The following is a 20874-nucleotide window of genomic DNA, read 5'->3' as shown; positions in this document are numbered from 1 at the left end:
CTGGTCACCAAGTCTCGCTGATTTTTTTGGCTAGTCTCGCTAAATTTTATGCTAAGTCTCGCTAAACATGAAAGTCTCACTAGTTTTGTGCTTAGTCTCACTGGTGAGGTTCTCGCTGGTGATGGTCTCCCTAGTGTGGTCTCACTAGTGTTGATCTCCCAATGATGATCTCGCTAGTAGTAATATTACTAGTGATGATCTCGTTGATGAAGGTCTTGCTAGTAAAACAAACTATTTGAAGCATCTTGATGGGAATCCTAAGGAATCTAACAAGGAATTATGTTGTTTCAGGCCAAGAGGGAGCTAGGAGAAGCCTACAAACCATTAAGAACCCGAACGAGTAGGAGTGACTATAAATGTTTTATAAATGTTTTTGTAATCCATGTTTTATTGACAGTTACTTTTATGCTAGTTATTTTATAATAAGTTCCAAGCAATGCATTTTCCTAAAGTTTATAAATGCATACTAGTTACAAAGTTTATGAAATATGCTTTGGTACAAAGGTTGAACCATGGTAGTTCTCAAAAGAAGATTCTATGACATGCTTAAGTTACAAGTATTTGTATTATGTTTTAAAGCATATGTACTCTTAATGTTGTTGAGTACGAACTTGTCATACCCTCTCCTAGATTAACCTCTTAACCAGAAAAAAGATGTGACGGTAGCAGTTACTAGCCTTATCGCCAGCACTTACTCCCTTTACTTACTTACTTAACTCCTTTAGTGCCAACCTGATAAATATTATTAACTTATACGGTTAGCCCACATCAAGAAGGCTCAACATTAACTTCCATACAATCACATGCTTAACAAACCATAACACAATATCTACAGATAAAATATTTACAGTTGGGCCCAAACTTTACTAACAAAACCATGACTCCCCTCACAACATGTGTACATCGTTATAGACCATTAACCTAAATTCTTTTAACTAGCTGAGTCTTTAAATGGCAAGCAGTAGCAGGATCAACCTTGTGGAATCTGACTGCTACCTGGGAAAAGAAAAACATAGGAAAACTGTGAGCTAGTTGCCCAGTGAGTGACTACTAGAAATCAGGACATACCATGCTTTTCATTAATATAAAACATGTAAACATACTCGAAAACATTTCAAGCAACTTCCTTTAAAATATGAACATAGTCATAGAATCTTCTTTTGAGAACTACCATGGTTCAACCATTGTACCAAAGCATACTTCATAAACTTTGTAACTAGCATGCGTTTATAAACTTTAGGAAAATACGTTGCTTGGAACTTCTTGTAAAATAACTAGCATAAAATTAATTGTCAATAAAGCATGGATTACAAAAACATTTATAAACAAACAACAAAATCATCTTAAAATAATTGAAAAACAATCTGAGACTTCAAAATAAACATCTTTTGCGACCCATGTCTCATAAGTAAGAACGAAACAAACAACATGTAAAGTAGAAACATATAACCATTACAAAATACCTCATCGATAACAATAGGCTCAAGATCAACAAAAACAACATGAGGAACATGCTTTCCAACACCGATTTCACTAAAAAGGGTGTTGAAAGCATCGTCACCTCCGCCGAGAGTAGGATCGCCTGGCATTTGGCCATCGGGCTACACCAATTTACAAACAAGGCTTAGAGAATTTGGTTGATTTAACATACGAAATAGCTTCTTAATCTTCCATCGGGGTATAACAAACATCCAAAATAAACTACAAAATCCATAGATCCGAATCCTGTCTATCAGAAATTCTTCATATGCCATGGATTCAAGAACATAAAATGCAAAAATAAAGTACAGAACAAAAAAATGTGGCAAGAAACGTCATCTAGTTCAAGATCTCGACGTGTAGATCAATAAACATTACATTTCTCCAAGACGAAATAGAGTTATAATTGTATACAACACAGATTTTATCATCTAGATTCTTAAGGATTGGTGAAAATAGTATTCAATATCTTCAAAAGTAAATTAAATAAATGGATTATAGGGAATTAAAGTCTTAAAAGAATATAGATTCAAGTGGCTTTAGAAACACAATACACGACGACTATAATCTCTTACCCACATATGTTTTAAAGTTTCAGCCTTTGCGGCGTCTACTGCAAGGAAACATGTCGCTGGAATATTGAAAATAAAATAAAATTAAGAATATTTGTACTAAACCACAGCAAGGTTGAAGCCCAAGATGTAATTAATTCCTAAATACATAAAGTACAGACTATTTTTCCAGGAGTGAAAAACGGATTTAAGAGGAATTTAAGAGGTTGCCTATCATACCATATACCTGATTGCTTACAATTACTTATGAAATTACCATTCATATTTATCTAATGAACAAACTATCAACTCCATATCTAATGAAGCGAGAAGCCTTACCAGAAATGGCATTTACAAAAGTCGTGACTTGATAATAATTGTTGTTGTTTTTATTTTCCACCAACTCAATATCTTCACTTTGATCATCAGCAGCGGATTGTCTTCCAAGAAATTTGATAGGCATAACATATTTACCTAAAGAAATCAGTGAGCCTCTATTAGACAAGTGAATACATCATCAATATATTCCCCAAATTTTCTTCTTGGATATATCATTGAATACCCAAAATTTGTCTACGTCTTCAAGTGGTGTTTCAGTCAATGATTTTGATATAGAAACAAATGAAAGGTGTTCTTAGCTGGCATGTTGGGCTGGTGTAAACGTTTAAAGGAAGAAATTTTGAAGGAATTGCGGTAAGAAACGTCATCAATTTCAAGATCTGTAAGCAAAACTTATAATCTCAAGAACACATTGGATAAAAACACAGAGTAAATCAAACAAATTGTAAAAATCCACATAAACCACACAATGCGGGCGAAAAAACTCATAAATCTACCTTTTAAACAACAAAACGCAGTCCAAAACAATGCTACATACAGAAATGCCGATAATTCCTTACAGATCGAGTGAATGAAAGGCAAAGGACAGAAAAAACAAAAATCAAGCCAAAAAAACAAATCCACAAATGGAATGAATATAAAACGCAACCAACAACCCCAGCAGCTAGCAGCACCGGCGGGAAGTTGAGACGCAGCACCGACAGCCGGATTTTGAAGTAGCTCCGAGGACGTGAGCTCGGCGACAGGAATGTGCATACTGCATGGGTCTCGGATGTTTTTTCAAACGAAAGAGGGAAAAAATTTTGGGAGAGGAGAAACTAAATAACCTGATCCCAACGCCTTTATATGGCATTGGCCAAAAAAGGATCTCCTGACCGTTATTTAATTTTCTGTCGGGAGAGCTTTAAAAAAAAATCCAATTTTTTTTTAATCCCAACGGCCCTCCTACACCGTCGGGATAATATCTATCTCCCGACGCCACAATTTTTTAACCTTTTTTACGTCGACAATCCAAGAAACAACATCAGGATAGCCTATTTCTCCTGATACGATTGAATCAACCGTCGGAAGAGCCTTGTATTTTCCCGACGTTTTTTTTAAGTGTTGGAAAAACTTTTGTCAGGAAAAATCAAATTTCTTGTAGTATATCCCTCCTCATTCCCTGTGTAATAATAGATCATTGTCTCATTTGGAGCGGTCTCCGAGAGGTAAACAAACATCTCAACCCACAACCACACAACCACAATTATTGAACTTAGGCCACGTTTACATCGGGGGAATGAGTATTAATCAATCTCAATTTGGTTTGTAGGCCCCATTGGATTACTTTAACTTTTGTTTACACATCTATTCGTAATCATAATTAAAAGTGAGGTCTATTATACCATCTGTAATGAAATCTTATAATTTGATTAAGTTTGGGATGGACCTCATATTTACTAAGAATATTTTTGTCTCAATTTCCATCATTTGTCCTTTGAAATGAGGAGATACCACTTTCCAGATGGAAGTATCGATAGTGATTTTGGCCGCTTTGACAATTTTATAACCCTCTTTCTTCGTTTTACCAATCTACCGATTATGGTAAAGTCGATAGCGATTAAGATACCAATGCTTTTATCGATTTTATTTCGTTTGATCGGTCCGATTGTTGAATTTTTACATTTTTGTTATAATCACATTCATGCTACAATTATCAATCTACCGCTAGAATGTGTTATGAACAGTTAATCGAAGACGATTACTGATTGGAACAAAATAAAAGGTAGAATATGTTATACTTACCTGAGAACAAGCGAATAAATGATCAATGAACACTGAAAAATGAAAATCGAGAGCTAAATCGTGAAGAAGTAAAGAAAATGGGTTAAAACAATTGATAGATTATTTGAAGTGGGGTGAATGGCTATATTCGATGTTGCCAATCAGAAATGGCGTGATGAGAGTAGTCTCATCATTTTCGTTCCACCATTGAATTAATAATTTAAAATAACCAAGCTCAATCACAATCATATTATTTTTTAAAAATTAGATGAGTATAAAATACTAACAATCACAATCACACTGGTACAATTGAGGCCCATTTCGATTGATGGTCCAATTGAAATCAACCCAAATTAAACTATTTTTCATTCCCCATGTAAACATGGCCTTAAAAGAAAAAAGAAAAACTTGCATTTTACATCAAATACAACCACATATGTAAAATTTTAAACAAAAGTTCAAGGGTATATTTGAAATACATTTTTAAGTGTGTAATTTAAAAAGTAAGTTATTTCGAAAGAAATTGGAGTGCTTAACAATCACTAAAAGTAACTTTTCAAGTATATTTTAATCTATTTTTATCAAAAATATTTAAATAAAAATGAAATTTTTAAAAAATAAAAATACTTTTTTTCTTACTCCAAACGGCCCTAAAAAACAAGGCAAGTCGTCTCCTCTGGATTCACCATCAAAATCCAAATCAGAGGTACATCAGGAAAATGGTACAGTAGCTTACGCGTTGATTATTACCTAACGAGGTTCATTTTTATGACAACATGAGGAAGTTACATATTTACAAGTCCGATGTTTTCAAGAGAGAAACTTATCTAACTTACAATTTCTTTTATTTCTCATCTCCACAGGACCAAACTGAGGAAGGTAGCGACAAGACCATGGAACAAAAGTTCCAAACTCAAAACATTCTCTCTTTCTTAATGTCCTACTTGATTAACAGACATATCGTATCGACCTCCGGTCATCCTCTCCGCTCTTTCTCCACGTTCGCCTGTGAATTACGCATCATATAAGGCATGTCATATACCAATGTAAAATGAAATATAATCTTACTGTTCTTAACTTCCATAGAGTAGGCAACTTGAAATTTTGATACTTGCTCAAAGTAACAAGGTACCTGTACGAATTCTAATCACGTCCGAGATTGGTATCACTGTGTGAAATTGAAAAGTGTGTTAGAAGTTTGAATTCTGAGATTTGTTTTTCTTCAATGTCCTCAGATTGCAAGCATAGGGCATGACAAATTTAATAATGAATTATGTTAAAGTCCATGTGCTTTGTATTAAAATCAACTAAGAGTCAGCTATGTAAGAGTGGAAATTTAAAACTACCCCTTCAGCCAACAATTTTACAAGAGGTTGATAGAACCCGAACATATTGAAATATAAAAGATAACAAGAATATAAGGATAAACCAAGTGTTCGAGATACTTGAACCCTTCCAATCTTGAAGTACTCTCAACCCCTAATTCATTACCTAAAATATTGTTCGTCTTCCTATTCTCCTTATCTCTATTTATAACCAAATTCAATAATCAACTCTCCTAACTAATTACTAACACACCCTTAACATCCCTCTAACACCTTACTGTCATTCCATGTCTATAGCAATAACAATTTTAAGTTTTAAGAGTCTAGAGATTCAAATACTGGGGAGCATTACATTCAAAGATGATGGAAAACAAACCAACTTCTCCGGGAGGAAGAAATTTTACGCCAAAGCCAGCAACTTAACCAAAACATCATATGCCCCATGGCCCTTTCTATGCCCAGCCACTCCCAAAGTGTTTTGAAGTAAAAATAAAAAATTTGAAGAAAAAAAAAGTTTTTAAGCATTTAAAAAATCATTCCAAATCCAAACTAGTTATGCAGAAATTCTAATGAATTTTCAACTCTTATACTGCTGGACTAGAACTAAGAGATTTCATCGCTAAACTTGTAAAAAATAAACAATTTTGTTATTGTTGTTATGTTAGCTAAGTTTTTTTTTTTCTTTTTCTTTTTTTGTCTAGGCTTTGTTTTTGCAACATGTCGCCACGGTTGTTAAGAACATCCTGGTTGTCTGAACCATCTCTCTGGAGAACATTTTTTCCTTCTCTGTTGCAAATTTTTGGAAGATACTTTCTGTTTTTGATCACTGAATGATTCTTTGCCTTTACAGTATTGTTTCCTTATCAAGAATATATATATAGTTCGGCTCGTGGTAATTTTTAGGGTCACGACTTTTGAAGATCTCAAAAAGAGTTGTGCCAAAAATGTGTGTTCCTCATTGTACTGTTGTCCTTACTACAATGTCTGTTCACGTTTCTATTATCGTAAATATAAACTTCAGTATTGGCTTTATATTTAGAGGAGTCTAAGTTCTACGTATAAAGTCTAAGTTCTAGCATTGAGATGGATTCTCGGTCTTAGGAAGAGCCTAAGCAATTTTGTTTTGACGTATATGATGCATCACAAATACTTACTCTTTTTTTTTTTAATTCATTACTAATAATTAACGTATATGATGCAAATCCAGTTAACATGTGGAACTAGTGTTAATGATAATGCATGAAAAAGAAAAATCAAACAAAGTGAAATAAAAATACAACAGTAATAAACCGCATAACAAACAGGACAGGAGATTCAGAGAATAGAAATTAACCAAACAATTACGGCATAAGCAGATAAGGAGCTGAGCTATTTAACAAAAAAATAAAGTTATGTTTTACCAAAAATTTTGCCATCGCCAATTTCACCAGTTCTTGCCTCCTCAATTATCTTGTCGATGACAGCTTCAACCTGATAAAAGGAAACTTAAATTTAATAATAACACCCATGGTTTCAAATGCAGCAGTTTGCTTAAGGAAGCGATATGTGCAACAAATTTTGAACTTCTTCTCACAATAGCAGAACACTATTTTACCTGGTCTTTAACGACCACAATTTCCATCTTAACTTTAGCGACAAAGTTGTCTTCAGAAAATTCAGACCCTGAACAGAAAATAAAGGAGTATAAAATTATATGGAATCTTAAGCAAACATCAGTAATGACTAATGGAAAAGGACATGAGAGTCTAGAAACAGACAAACATGTACAAATAAATTCCCCTCACCAAGCACTAAGACAGAAAGAATCGTGAAAGATAAACTTACCACCATGCCTCTCTGTGGATCCACCTTGAGAACCAAAGCCCTTCACATCAGATACCGTTACACCTCGAATACCCATTTTCAGCAATGCCTTCATTTTTTTTCCAAGAAACAACGGAACAATTTAATACCAACAAAAAATAGGATGCTAAAACTTCGACAATCTGCATAATCTCCATTCATTTGCTACCATTCAAACACGTAAAACGTATACATCTTTGTCAGGCTAAAAGCAATCTCTATTTGATTCTTTTTGGCTATGGACGAGCACGATCGCTATACTTCATAAAGTAGATTAGCCATTTTTATTCTATGACATTGACAAGATAGTATACAACCAATCTAGAAATGAAAGTATGATAGCAACTGGGAGTTTTCCCAACCTTGAATGGTCTTATGATCCTAAACCACATTTCCTCTGATACCAAAAATTCAAAGTTTTCATAACTCTCTTGCCCCAGAGTCTCAAGGAATACTAATTTTACCATATTTAACAATAAAACCAAACGAAATTTTGCATATTCCAAATGGAAATTAGGAATGACCATGTTCAAGGTTAACTAGGTCTTACCGAAGAAACATTTTGGATTCTCCATGGCCTATCCCGTCCAAACACACCAACATAGCACACAGATAAATACGTATCATCAGATGCAACAAACTTAGCAAGGTTACTCAAAAGACTTCAAAAGATCGAATACACACTAGATGACGAAATCAACATTTAAGAACTTCAAATGTAACAGCAGAAAACAATATGGAGTACGTCCGTACCGGAGGATGGCCTCCACTTTGTAGAATTTGGAATCAGGCACATAATCTACAAAGAAAAACAGCAAGAAAACCGGATATTACAAATTGAGAAGCTCAAGAGCGATCCAATATGAGGTGAGTGATACATACCGAGGGAGCCTTGGGCGGCCTTGACTAGAGGGAGGATTTGGCGATTGGAAGGCTTGTTGGCAAGGTGGAAGTGAGAGAATCTGACGGCGGTGGAGCTGGAAGTGATAGAGGAGGAAGAAGTGAAGTGATGAAACTGCGGAAGAGGAGAATAGAAATGAAGAAGAAGAGCGGTGGGGTTCGTTGTGATCGCCGCCATGGAAGTTGGGATTCGAGAATCAGAGATGGAGGCGGAGCAGAGTGACGACGACGACGAGCCGATTGGAAGCTTCGTAGCTCACGTTGGAATTTCCGCTTCAAAAAGACGGGAAAAAAATAACATTTAAAATTAATAAATTATGATTGGAGGATTTCTGTCTTTTTCTTTATCTTTCTTCTTTTTTTTTTTCTCTATTTTTCTAAAAAGAAAAAGCCCATTTATTTGAACTCTTCATGGTCACCAAAGGCCCATAGGGAAAGGTTGAAAAACATTTTGGTTCGGTTTAATTTTGTGCGTATGTAATATCATAATCATTTAGGCCCATTTGATAATCATTTGATTTTTTGTTTTTATTTTCAAAAATTAAATCTATTTCATTCATATTTCTTATATTATATGAAGATTGAATTCTTAGTCAAATTCAAAAAACAAAAACTACTTTTTAAAATTACTTTTTTTAGTTCTCGAAATTTAACTTGATTATTTAAATCATTGGTGAAAAGTTGATAACAAACGAAGAAATTTAGAAATAGAAGTAGTTTTTATGGGTTTATTTTTGAAAAGTAAAAAACAAAAAAATAAAATAGTTATCAAACATGGACTTAGATTTTATACTTCTAAATTATAACAATTTAGCATATGAAGATATTGTGATTCAACTCATTGATATTTCATCTTATTGTCAAAGTAAAGAATATATCATTATACATTTTACACTATCGAAATTAAAAGTATTACAGTCTTATGTGATAGTCATTTAGTTTTTGAAAATAGACATTATTTTAATCTATTGATTTCTTTGTTTTGTTATCCAGGCTTAAGAATGGTTTAAAAAACTAAAAAAAAATAATTTTTCAAAATTTATTTTGGTTGGATTCATCTAAGTAGAAAAAAGTTTTAAAATATATTTTTCTAAGAATAAATTTAGTGCTTGAATTCTAAATTTGTATTTTAAAGAAATTGAACCCCTTAAAAATATATACTAGAAACTCTTTGGAAAAAGGAAAAAGAAAGAACCAATCCCTAAAACTCTTAGTCTTGTGCTATAAAGTTTATAAACCTTAATAATATCTAATAAGTTTTTTAATTTAGAATTTTGTATTTAATATAAGTTGGCATATTTGAAAATGTGAGAAATTAACTGATATGGTACATTTAAAATTATATGACAGAATTTGTAAGTTATTGGAATAAATTACTATTTTTCAATTCCCCACTAGTTTAAGCTTGTTGTTGAATTTAATGAAATGAAAAGTTTGAAAATTAATCTTGACTAAGCAATTGTTTGACCCTTTGTTGCTACCAACTTTTCATATACTTTTGAGTCTTACGAATATCACCAGTTGCATCGCTTTTACTAATTCAAACATATGAAACAAAAACTTGAGTGACGGTTACAAATATAATAATAAGATCTAAAGTATTAGTAGATACAACATAACGCAAAAGAAGTTATAATATAACAAAATTTAGATCTAACTTTCAAAATCATAAACCACATCACTAATAAGAGTTTATAAACGGTATAGTCTATCATTCATAGAAGTCTATTACTGTAGATTTTGCTATATTTGCAATTCTTTAGAAATATTACTATACATTTAATCATTAGTCCTAAAAGTGTTACCCGTAATAATCATCTTAAACTCTAACTTTTAAAATTATATCAATTAAAACAAAATTCATTGAATTTTGGGCCATATATAAGGAGTGATGGCGACAAATATGACGAATCAATGACCTATCATCTTTAAAATCAATGGGGTAGAAAAGAAGAATTGGAAGAGAAAAAGAAAAAGGAGGAAAAGAGGACAATAGCTATGCATCGACAAACGTAGATGGGTGGAGGGGGAAAATTGGATTAATATTGTACTTTTTAAACTAATTAGTCAAATATTATAGTTTCAAAACTATTTAGACAGATACAGTAGTTTTTCGATTTGGCTAGTATGCTTTTTTTTTTTATTCCATTATTCTAGACTTCAACACTCGATAAAGGTTCAATTTTTTAAGAAAAATGTATGTCGAGTATTGAAGTCTCAACCAACTTCCTTTTTTTATTTTTATTTTTTCTTTTAAAATCACGTTGTTATTTCTTTTTCTTTCCAATACTGTTATTCCTTTACCTTGTTTAAGGTACTCTATGCAATTATATTTCTTAATAGTAACAAAAAGGATGTTCTTGTATTTCTTAATAATAAATAAAATCTACATTCTTAACTCTCAGCTCTAACAGACATCATAGAAAATGATAAATTCTCAATCATTTTTCCTTCCATAATTGGAAAATAATAAAATGTAAATTAAAATGTTCATATTAATACAACAATTTAATATATCTCATTCAGTTAAAAATAATAATAATAAATCAATGTGTCCCACAAGACAGACGTCGTCGATTTCGAACTGGTTATTGTCGTCTACTTTGAACTTGAGATTGCTATGGTTCCTCTTGATGTCGCTCTAATACTTTGCAGGTGCTTCATAATATAAATATTCATTATGCTCTCCACGGTCATGCTCATGTCCATGCAGGTATGAAGACGATGGATCAGCCTCTTAATCATAATATCTTGAACCAAATGTTGGCATCATCATCATCAAACTAACATAACCAGTTTGGATCTGTGTCTACATCATAGAAGGCAATTCTTCCACATTGTGGGTGACCTCATCAAACTCATCTTCTTTTACTCGAGCAAGTTCCCTACATCTAGGAACTGGCGGAAGAGCAATAAGTATATCGTACATATAATGTATCTCCTCCATATAACTCTCATTGTTACTGTATATAGCAAAAACCTAGTTGGGATCATTTGTAACATCACTAAAGCTATTCTCGTTTGATCTCTGTGAATTATAAGACGATTAGATAATATTTAAAATAAATTTAAATTAAAAATAATTAAACAATATTTATTTATGTACCAAATGACCCACAGTTGCTCTCGGACGAGTAACATAGCGCCTTGCAATATTATTGTACTAATTGATGTAATTTTAAGTGTCATCCCTATCAAATTACCTAATAGAAACTCTCATTGTAATAAACCTTGCATAATAGTGTCATCCCACTACCAAAAGTGTAACTTTTTTAGACCAATCTCCAGTTCTTAGGTCGATGTCATGCAATAGGGATTTAGTATTACAAAGCGATGGGACATACCGGGAACCAAATAATCTGAAAACATATGACAGGACTTATCATCTACCCTATAAGAAGATGTCACTCACCAATGTGAAAACATATGACAGGACTTATCATCTACCATATGTTTTGATCATTTATACATAAGTTGGACAAAGTGTCCATAACACCTTTGTAAGACTCCCAAATAATCTGAAACATAAAATATTATATTAAAAAATTATTAAAGAAAAATACATTAAAAATATGTATAAAAAATTCGATTGGGTTCAATATTAATGTACCTAATCAGGTTGGAGTAGATCAAACATGTACTTATACTAATTAACTATATGTGTAGTTGTCTTAGTTACACAAAATTTGTCTCTCCACCTATATTATTAAATTAATATTTTAAATTTTAAATTAACTAGATCAGCCATATAAAAATATTTGTTAAATTAAATTGAATTAAAATAACATACCGAGAACCGTAGTTCATCCAACTAATTGAGCATCATTTACATGCCAGAGTGTGGAGCCATTGATGGAAATCATTCCCAAGCCCATAATTATAAAAGTATCAAAGGCCCAGCGATTTCATGAACTTAAGTTTTATTGCTTTGCATAGCTGGCTATACAGTCCTGCCAAACATGTTCCACCCCAAGAATACCATCCCGCATTATAGAGGTTGGCTAACAATGGCAGGAACATCAAGTGAACGAAATGACTTTATTTGTCAGAAAACAAACTTCCATCTATTATCTGTATTATATACGATCGCGTATATCTCATGACAGCTTCCTCGTCTGCATTATCAGCAAGCTCATGAAATTGTATCCCTAATCACGCTAAACTTAACCTCTAGGTGGGTCACACCGAATAGCAGTTGATAAATATTCAGCCAGTCATTATGTATTACTCTGGTAAATGGCTCACCATCAACAGATAACCCGAACAATACTTCTCTATGTTATAGAGTGATAGTACACTCTCTCGTGGGCACATGAAACGTAAACGTCTTTGGCTTTCATTTCTTGACCAGTGTTGTAATGGGGTTAATTGGATAAAATGGGTAATTTTTGAAAAAAAAAAATGAGGTAAAGGGGGTTGTTTAGAAATAAATTAGGAAAATGGTGGTGGTTTTTTTTTTTTTTTTTTTTTTTTTTTTTATGGGGTGCGTCCCTTTAAGATATCACCTCTTTTTTTTTTTTTTTTTTGTTATCTCTATTTCATTTTATCCTTTTAAACTTTGCTTTTAGTATTGAGATTGTCAAATGTTATTTTTATTTGTTATAAAATATAATTTTATTTTTAGATTTTTAGTTTAATTTCTATTTGATTTTTAAATTTTAAAATGTTATATTTTTAATCCATTAATTTTGAGTAAGTTCTATTTCAATTTAGTATAAAGATTTTACAATGTCACAATTTTATCTTGAGATTTGAATTTTGTTTCAATTTGGTATATAAGATTTAAGATTTGCACTTTATCTTCGACATATCATCAATATACACTACTAAGTAATATAACTAAAATTTAAAAATGTTACAATTTCACCATTGAGTTCTTTTTTCTTTCGAGGCAATACTAGTAAGACTTAATTTTTATTTTAATTTTGGGCTAGTTGCATAAATAGAATTCAAGCCCAAAATAATAGAATAAGTAGTATAAGGATAAAATAATTGCATATATAGATCAAAAAATGGTAAAAGACTAAAAAACCCATGCCTAGCCACAAGTTTGTTCGCTTCTTCTCAGTTTTCTCAAATTAAAAGCTATCAATGATAACCACTGATAACTGCTATCAGCTGCTATCGCTGATAGCTTCTATCAATTGCTATTGATGATAGTTGCTATCAGCGATAGCTTTCAATTTTAGAAAAATTAATACAATCTTGAAATATTAACTTTTAATTTGCTATCAATTATTAGTAGCTATCATTGATTCAATTTCATCAATTGGAATCAACGTTGAAATATTACTACTTAAGGCTATAGTGGCTATCAATGATAGATTTATAAATAGTGATCAACTTTGAAAGAAGACCAACAACTTTGTTTACCATAGTAGTTATCACTAATAATCTTTTATCATGGTTATCACTGATAGCAGCTATCAGTCATTATCACTGATAGACTTTCATCAATTAGAATTAACCTTGAAATATAACATTTAAGACTATCAATGATAGACTTCTATAATTGGTTATCACCTTTGAAAGAAACTCGATATATAGCTATCACCTAAGTTTTATCACCGATATCACTAACATCACTCATATTTTGGTTATCAGTGGTAGCTTCTTTCACTGATAACATCACTAATAAGATGCTATCAATGATCTCACTAATATCATGCTATCAATGATAGTTCTCTATCACTGATAATGTGCTATTAGTGGTAGCTTCTATCACCGATAACGTGCTATCGGATAGCTTCTATCATCGATAACATGCTATTAGTATTAGCTTCTATCATTGGTAACATGCTATCAGTAGTAGCTTGTATCAATCATAGCCACTGAACACCTTTTTGCCATTTTCTTGTCGTTCCCAAACATTTATAAGTCTTTTTTTTTCGATGATAGCTTCTACCACTGATAAACATGCTATTAGTGATAACTTCTAGGCATTACACTTACATTTTAGGTCGAGATTCAACTTTATTAATTAAATTTACTAAGGTTATCAATGATAGATTTCTATAAGTGGCTATTAACTACAAAAATATAATCAAAGATTAAGCTATCAATGATAGAAAATATTAATGGCTATCACTGATAGACTTTCATTTGCTATTTATATTTATTATTTGTTATAATAATCAAACTTGATGGTTCGCTTGTTAGTGTTAAGTCACTTATGAATTGAGTACTTTCAAGTCTTGCGTACGGAACTCAGCCTCATAATTCTTGTGAAAAAAAAAAGGAAAGAAGAAAAAATTCAAATAAAGGAAAGAAAAATTTTAAAAATAAGAGATAGAGAAAAAGCAGAAACTGAAAAAATGAAAGAAAATTAAATAGAAAAAAAGGAAGCAAAAAACCGAACAAATGAAAGAAAAACTAAAAAAGAAAAAGAAAGGGAAGAAGCAAACAATCAAAGAAAGAAAATAAAATAAAATAATAAAAAAAAGATAAGGGAAGAAGCAAAAATCGGAGAAAAGAAAGAAAAGAAAAATAAAAAGTAAAGGAAAGAAAAAGAAAGGCAAAAGGAAAGAAATGAAAGAAAATAAAAAAAATAAAGGAAAGAAGGATAGAGGAAAGAATAAAATAAAAAAAAAAATAAAAAAAAAAGGAAGAAGCAAAAACTGAGAAGGAAAATAAAATGAAAAAATGAGGGAAGAAGCAAAAATCAAAGAAGAGAAAGAAAATAAAAGGACAAAAAGGTGTACAAAAAGATAAGACAAAAGAGGGCGAAATTGGAAATTAAATAAAAATTCAAAGATTAACTAGTCAACTCATCCACATTTGCAAATATTTTAAAGATGTAATATATATTTAGAGTTTTTCTCTTATTCTACTATGTATTACAAATATCCTTTAATTTTTAGTTGATAGGTTTCAAGGTTTTCACGTTTAACTTCAATTAATTTTGATAAAATATATTTTTCATTTTTACATTTTGAGCCTAATTTCTATCTGATCTATAGGTTTAAAATGTCATATGTTTAATCAATTAATTTTGAGTAAGTTCTGTTTCAACTTAGTCTCAAGGTTTCATAGTATTACAATTTTATCTTAAGATTTGAATTTTGTTTCAATTTGATCTCTAGATTTCAAGATTCACACTTTAACTGGGATTGTTTCACTAAATACTTAGTTTCAGCCTTTGACACGAATGTCAATTAATTAATTTAAAATAATTCTATATGAAATGAAATTTTAAATTTATATTTTAAGAGTGATGAAATGTAACGACCCGAGTTCAGAGGGATATATGAATAAATCAATATCACATCTGAATGAGAAGATCCTTAAGACATAAAAGTATAGTTAAGAAAAACTTAAAAGAATTGAAAGTTACTACTTATACTAATAAGGTACCCCTTCCTTTTCGATGGTTCAATCATAGTAATATATATTAAACATTATTCTCAAGTAAATGAAAAATAAAGTCATTGAATCTGCCAAAAAGAATTGTCCATATCATATTTAACTTGTTCCATATTCCATATTCTTAGACCCATAGCAATGATAAGTCCCCCATTCTCTTTTGCTAAAATATTGGATTCTATTGGAAAAAGGAAATCCTTTTACATAAAACAAGTTGATGATGACAAATATAAAAGGATAAGAGAGGAAGAATTTTATTTATTTATTTGCCCTGAAGTTGTATTATTTGTGTAAAGAACTTGTCAAGTTGTTTGTATAGACAATTCTTTGCCCAATAATGTCTAAAGTTAAAAGGCCCACAAATTGATTTTCTCTATACTTAGCTTTATCTTGACTCTTCAGTTGGCATTCATTAATCTTTGCTTATATCTCAAGATACCACCTTTTCTTGGTGAGCAAAGGGGATGCCATGCATTTTCTTCTATTTTAGGTTTATTAACTTGCTTATCAAAACTAAAACTATCTTTTTTTTTCTTTTAACCTTTGTATTCTTTCATATATGTTTCAATTTGTATAATGTAAAATAAAATATTATTTACGTATGTGTCATTTACAATATGTACTACATGATAAAAGTTAATCCATCAAATTTGGAGATGTGTCTACTAGAATAGAGACGACTGAATTGTCCAACCGATCCTCATGTCACAACTTGCTTGCGTTCAACCTAAGATTTTTTTTCTCGGTATATGGACATCCAACTTCATTTTAGGGTCGATTAATATATTGAAGTATGGAATTATTAGATATCGTAATTATCTCTTCAGGCTTTTTATAAACATTGGAACTAATTATATGTGCACATGAATACAATATCACTCTTGGTTAATTTTGATACTAACATCTTAATCATAGTGTACTAGCTTATGCATTAGGGTACATTATTAGACACAATATCATACATACTCGTGTTAGACTTCCGTATAAGACCTCACATCTCAACTCAATGACTTCCCAACCTGATTCAACGTGCCAATTTACCTTAGTTTTATGCATCAATGTCAATGAGTTTCAGTTCAATTCCTACTTTTCTTGATATTTTGATCTTCATTATACAATCAAAATTTGATTTTGGATTATTAAAAACATGTTTAAAAGTTATTTTAAAGCATATAAAAAAATGATTTTTTTTTCTTTTTCTTTTAAAAAAATCACTCAATAACACATCTTTAAAAATGTATAAAGAGTGTATGGGGCGTTGAGTTGAGATAAGATGTCTAAAGTTTATATGTCTGTGGAGTTCATATATTTGTGTTTGGGGTGCAAAGTTATTTGGTCTCAGTTCATATTTATGTGTTTGAGATACAGATTTAAGTTCATTTGTCTAAGGTATCTGATACAGTTTTTTGAACTCTAAATAATCTGTTCTCATGCATACCATTTTTGTTTTAGAACTTTTTTATTCAATAATTCTACTCATTTTTGCTTGAATATGGAATGCAACTTTTTTTCCTTTTAATTTTTAAAGCCTTTTTTTTTGTTCTTTTTTTGTAATAAACAACAATTAGCCAACTACATTTCTTTCAGAGATAGGGTTAAATCAAATGAGAACAACAATCAACCTACTAAATGTTTTTTTTACTCTGTCATCAATTTTTTTCCAATTGAATCTTCCCAGTCATCTTAGCAATCACTAGAATGTCATCACATTTCTTCAATAATTTCATTTTCAATTCCTCCATCAGAGAACAATCTCTATTTTTCACTAATTCTTGTTAGAAAAGTGTTCAAGGAAAAAACTTCATTTTATCAGTTTTTTTTGTTATATATTACATATTTTTTATTTTATGGTTGTCAGAGTTGCTCGCTCGAAATTGATCATCGAAGGTGATTTTCATTAGAGTTTGTAATCAAAGGTGGTTGTCGGAAATAGTTGTCGGAGCCTAAAATTGATCATCAGAGTTGGTCGCACGAAGGTGGTCGTAGAAGTTGGGCCACCAAAATTGTTATCATAGGTGGTTTCTGAAGCTTGGAATTAGTTGTCAGAGTTGGTCATGCGAAGGTGATTTTTGAAGTTGTCATAAAAAATGATTGTTGAAGCCTGGAGTTAGTCGTCGTAGGTGATTGTCGGAGCCCTGAGTTATTTTCTAGAGTGTGACAACATTAGTCGCCGACAGTGGTCGATAAGTGAAGTCACTAAAAATATTAGAAAAATGGAGAGTTTGGGTGAATTAGTAAAATATATCAACTCAATTCCACCAACATTCAAAGTTGATGAGCCAAACATTGAGTTGATATATTATATCAACTCAACTCAATGTATATTGATGAGCTAAATACCCTACGTTGAATAGTGATAGGATCATTACATGTGGTATACCAATACAATTCATTTTTATAGTAATATATTCTTTTAGTAATGAATATCCACGTCACTTTTTTTTCCAATTTTAAAAACTCAAATCAACATTTATTTTAAACCCCAACCAAATAAGCTATTGTGACACCTAATATATCATAACTTGCCTAATGAGAGAAAAAAACAAAATACACTTAGTAAGATATTATTACGTGATACTCCAAATATTATCTTCCTATATATCATGATACAACAAATTTCAACATCATTGTTAAAAGAAGAGATGAAATTCAAAGCTAGTGCCTGCACGAAAAAGAAAAGAAAAAAAAAATGAAAGTGTACGATTTAAATATGAAAAAGAATAAATATCGAAGGTCATTCTCCTACCAAATTACATAATTCAACTATTAATATTAATTAAAAGAAATTAAATTATAAATTGATAGAACTATTATTCTGTTAAATTCTAAGTATTCAGATAAGTATTTTGGAAAAATAGTTTTTTTTTCTTAAATTTTAAATTTGGTTTCAATTTGATCCCTAAATTTCAAAATGTTATACTTTTGGTCTTTCAATTTTAAGGTTATGTTCGATTTAGTCCCTAGATTTCAAAATATTACCGTTTTACTCTTGTTATTTGAGTTTTGTTTCAATTTGATTTATATATTTCAAAATTTATACTTTTAAGCTTAAATTTTCATTAAATATTTACTTTTCATCTTTAGTGTTAATGTCTATTGATTTATTTTAAAAAAATAAAGAGATTTATAATTAATTAAGTTTTACTATCTTTCATCATTATTAAAATTTAAATTATTTTGAATTAATTAATAGACATTTAAGACTAAAAGTGAGTATTTAGTGAAAATTTAAAATTTAAAAATGTAAATGTTGGAATCTGGAAACCAAATTAAAATAAAACTCAAACGTTAAAAGTAAAATGGTAAGATTTTGAAATCTAAAGACTAAATTGAAATCAAGTTTAAAACTTAAGAACTAAAAGTATAACATTTCAAAACTTAAAAACCAAATGAGATAAGACTTAAAACCTAGGGAAAAAAATAGTATTTAAACCTAAAATCAAAAAAGTATTTTTCCTTAAATATTTTAGGTTTAAATACTATTTTTTTCCTGTATTTTCGGTTTTGGTTCATTTTGGTCATTTTACTTTCAAAATGTTCATTTTTGTTTTTATACTTTCAACTTTGGTTCATTTTAGTCTCTATACTTTAAAAATATTCGTTTTAATCTTTATATTTTAAACTTTGGTTCATTTTTATCTTCATACTTTTTAAAAGTGGCCATTTCTGTCTCGTTATTTTCATTTTTAAATGCTCAAAATGATCACTTTTTAAAAATTTAAAGATCAAAATGAACCAAAGTTGAAAGTATGGAAAACAAAATAAATTGTTAAAAAGTGGAGGGATCAAAATTAACAAAAACAAAAAGTATAAGAACCAAAGTAGTATCTAAACTAATATTTTATTTGGCCTCATAGATTTCATCTGAAAAATCTCATACAGTGAAGATAATTGTCCTTGCTTTTAAAATCATGACAATCTCTTTATCTAGAGAATGTTTTAAACTAAATTTCAAAAACAAATTGTAAAACAAGTAAAAATAAAATCGTTACCGGACCAAGTCTAAACTTTCGAAATTACAAACGTTTCAAAAGGTATATTTTAACCTTCAAACTTATTGGTACTTAACATTTTAATATATATAATTGTCGTAATTGAGTAATTTGTAGGTAATTATATTCATGTTGTTTGATTAAGTGCATGTGTTTAGGTGCACTAAGGATTAGCTATTATAACAAATATTAGGTGAGAATTTGATATTTCTAAAGTTAAAGAAAAAAACAAAAAACAAAAACAAAATCAAAATTTCCCCATATTAAATTCTTCGGTGCTAAATAGGAAAAAAAAAATAAATAAAGAAGAACTAGAGAGCGAGATTAAGATCCAAACAATCATCTCCATTTTTGACGTTCTTTTTCTTCTTCATCGCCGCCGTGGACGCCGCCGCCGCCGAGGTGTCTTCTTTAACAAGATTATAAGGCTTATTGGGAAGAATGAAACCCTGTCCTCTCACCTGAAATTCCTCATCGAAATCCTCTCTCTCGAACTTCGGAATCCAAGTCGACCGATTCTCCACCGCTTCCGGCGCCGACTTCATCCTCTTCCTCCTCTTCTCCTCTGCCGCAATTTCCTCCTCCTCCCCGATCATCAACTCCTTCCTCCGCCGATCACGCATTTCCTTGAAATTCCTCACCAAAGCGAAAAACATCTCCATCTCCTCCTCCTCCTCCTCCTCGGCGATTCTCTCCGGCGCCGGCTGCAGTTTCTCGTTTTCCATTACAAACTCTCTTCAATTTACCAATTCTCCGTGTAAAATTAATATAATATATATATATAAAAACTGAAAGTTTTCACACGCTGTTTTTTGTTTTTTGTTTTTCAGTTTTAAATTTCCCCATTGGAGTGGCATTATTTATAAGGTGTTAGAGGTTAGAGTTGAAAGACGAAAATGGCCTTTGATTAGCGGCGGAGTTATGGGTATACGAGGGTATTGAAGTAATTAACGGAAGAGAACTAGAAGTATGAATAATAATAAAATATTATTAATAATAATGGGAGTCGTTGCGGGTCATCATTTTCTTGAAGACGTTCGAAACAGCGTGAACGATGATGAAGTTTGAGTGACGTAGTCATGGTGACGTCACAATTGCTGTGCTTGGTTAACATGCTCGTCACGTTTGGGCCCACACCATTCATTTCCCCAGTTTCAAACTAATGTATAGGCTCAATAAATTATAGATTAAGTCATTCATGAGTTTATCTAAACAAATTCGAACCGATTCAAATTTATTATAAATTTTAAAAATATATTTTTCTTACTTATGATAAAATTAAGTATACATATAGTTTTATTTAATTTTATTGGGTTTTTT

The 20874-nt window shown here is 31.0% G+C and overlaps 3 protein-coding genes across 8 annotated transcripts; all 3 read right to left on the bottom strand.

Annotated features, from left to right (window-relative positions):
• Positions 1 to 774: 774 nt before the first annotated feature.
• On the bottom strand, positions 775 to 3307 carry LOC120086724 (tubulin alpha chain-like). 6 transcript variants are annotated; one of them, XR_005484300.2, is made up of 4 exons: positions 2867 to 3224; positions 2370 to 2749; positions 1464 to 1601; positions 775 to 996 (listed from the first exon to the last, which is right to left on the bottom strand). XR_005484300.2 is itself a non-coding variant. In XM_039043504.2 (4 exons), the coding sequence occupies exons 2-4, from the start codon at positions 2379 to 2381 to the stop codon at positions 922 to 924; spliced, it is 225 nt and encodes a 74-aa protein (XP_038899432.1). In that variant the 5' UTR covers positions 2382 to 2504; positions 2593 to 3207; the 3' UTR covers positions 775 to 921. The 6 variants fall into 6 exon arrangements, 5 of the variants coding, with proteins under 5 accessions (XP_038899432.1, XP_038899433.1, XP_038899436.1 ...); XM_039043504.2 differs by having other exon boundaries at positions 2370 to 2504; positions 2593 to 3207; XM_039043505.2 differs by having other exon boundaries at positions 2370 to 2504; positions 2867 to 3207.
• A 1569-nt stretch (positions 3308 to 4876) lies between these two features.
• GLB1 (nitrogen regulatory P-II-like protein) lies at positions 4877 to 8630 on the bottom strand. The gene is made up of 8 exons (XM_039043729.2): positions 8183 to 8630; positions 8054 to 8099; positions 7851 to 7878; positions 7283 to 7370; positions 7053 to 7120; positions 6859 to 6928; positions 5266 to 5301; positions 4877 to 5139 (listed from the first exon to the last, which is right to left on the bottom strand). The coding sequence occupies exons 1-8, from the start codon at positions 8376 to 8378 to the stop codon at positions 5066 to 5068; spliced, it is 606 nt and encodes a 201-aa protein (XP_038899657.2). The 5' UTR covers positions 8379 to 8630; the 3' UTR covers positions 4877 to 5065.
• Positions 8631 to 19731: 11101 nt separating this feature from the next.
• On the bottom strand, positions 19732 to 20461 carry LOC120086417 (uncharacterized). Its single transcript, XM_039043055.2, has one exon. The coding sequence runs from the start codon at positions 20277 to 20279 to the stop codon at positions 19866 to 19868; it is 414 nt and encodes a 137-aa protein (XP_038898983.1). The 5' UTR covers positions 20280 to 20461; the 3' UTR covers positions 19732 to 19865.
• Between the last annotated feature and the right edge of the window lie 413 nt (positions 20462 to 20874).

The sequence above is a fragment of the Benincasa hispida genome, chromosome 9, assembly GCF_027475165.1.
Source record: "Benincasa hispida cultivar pf3 chromosome 9, pf3_genome.v1.1, whole genome shotgun sequence".
Lineage (NCBI taxonomy): Eukaryota > Viridiplantae > Streptophyta > Magnoliopsida > Cucurbitales > Cucurbitaceae > Benincasa > Benincasa hispida.
This window is presented reverse-complemented; position numbering and strand designations above follow the sequence as displayed.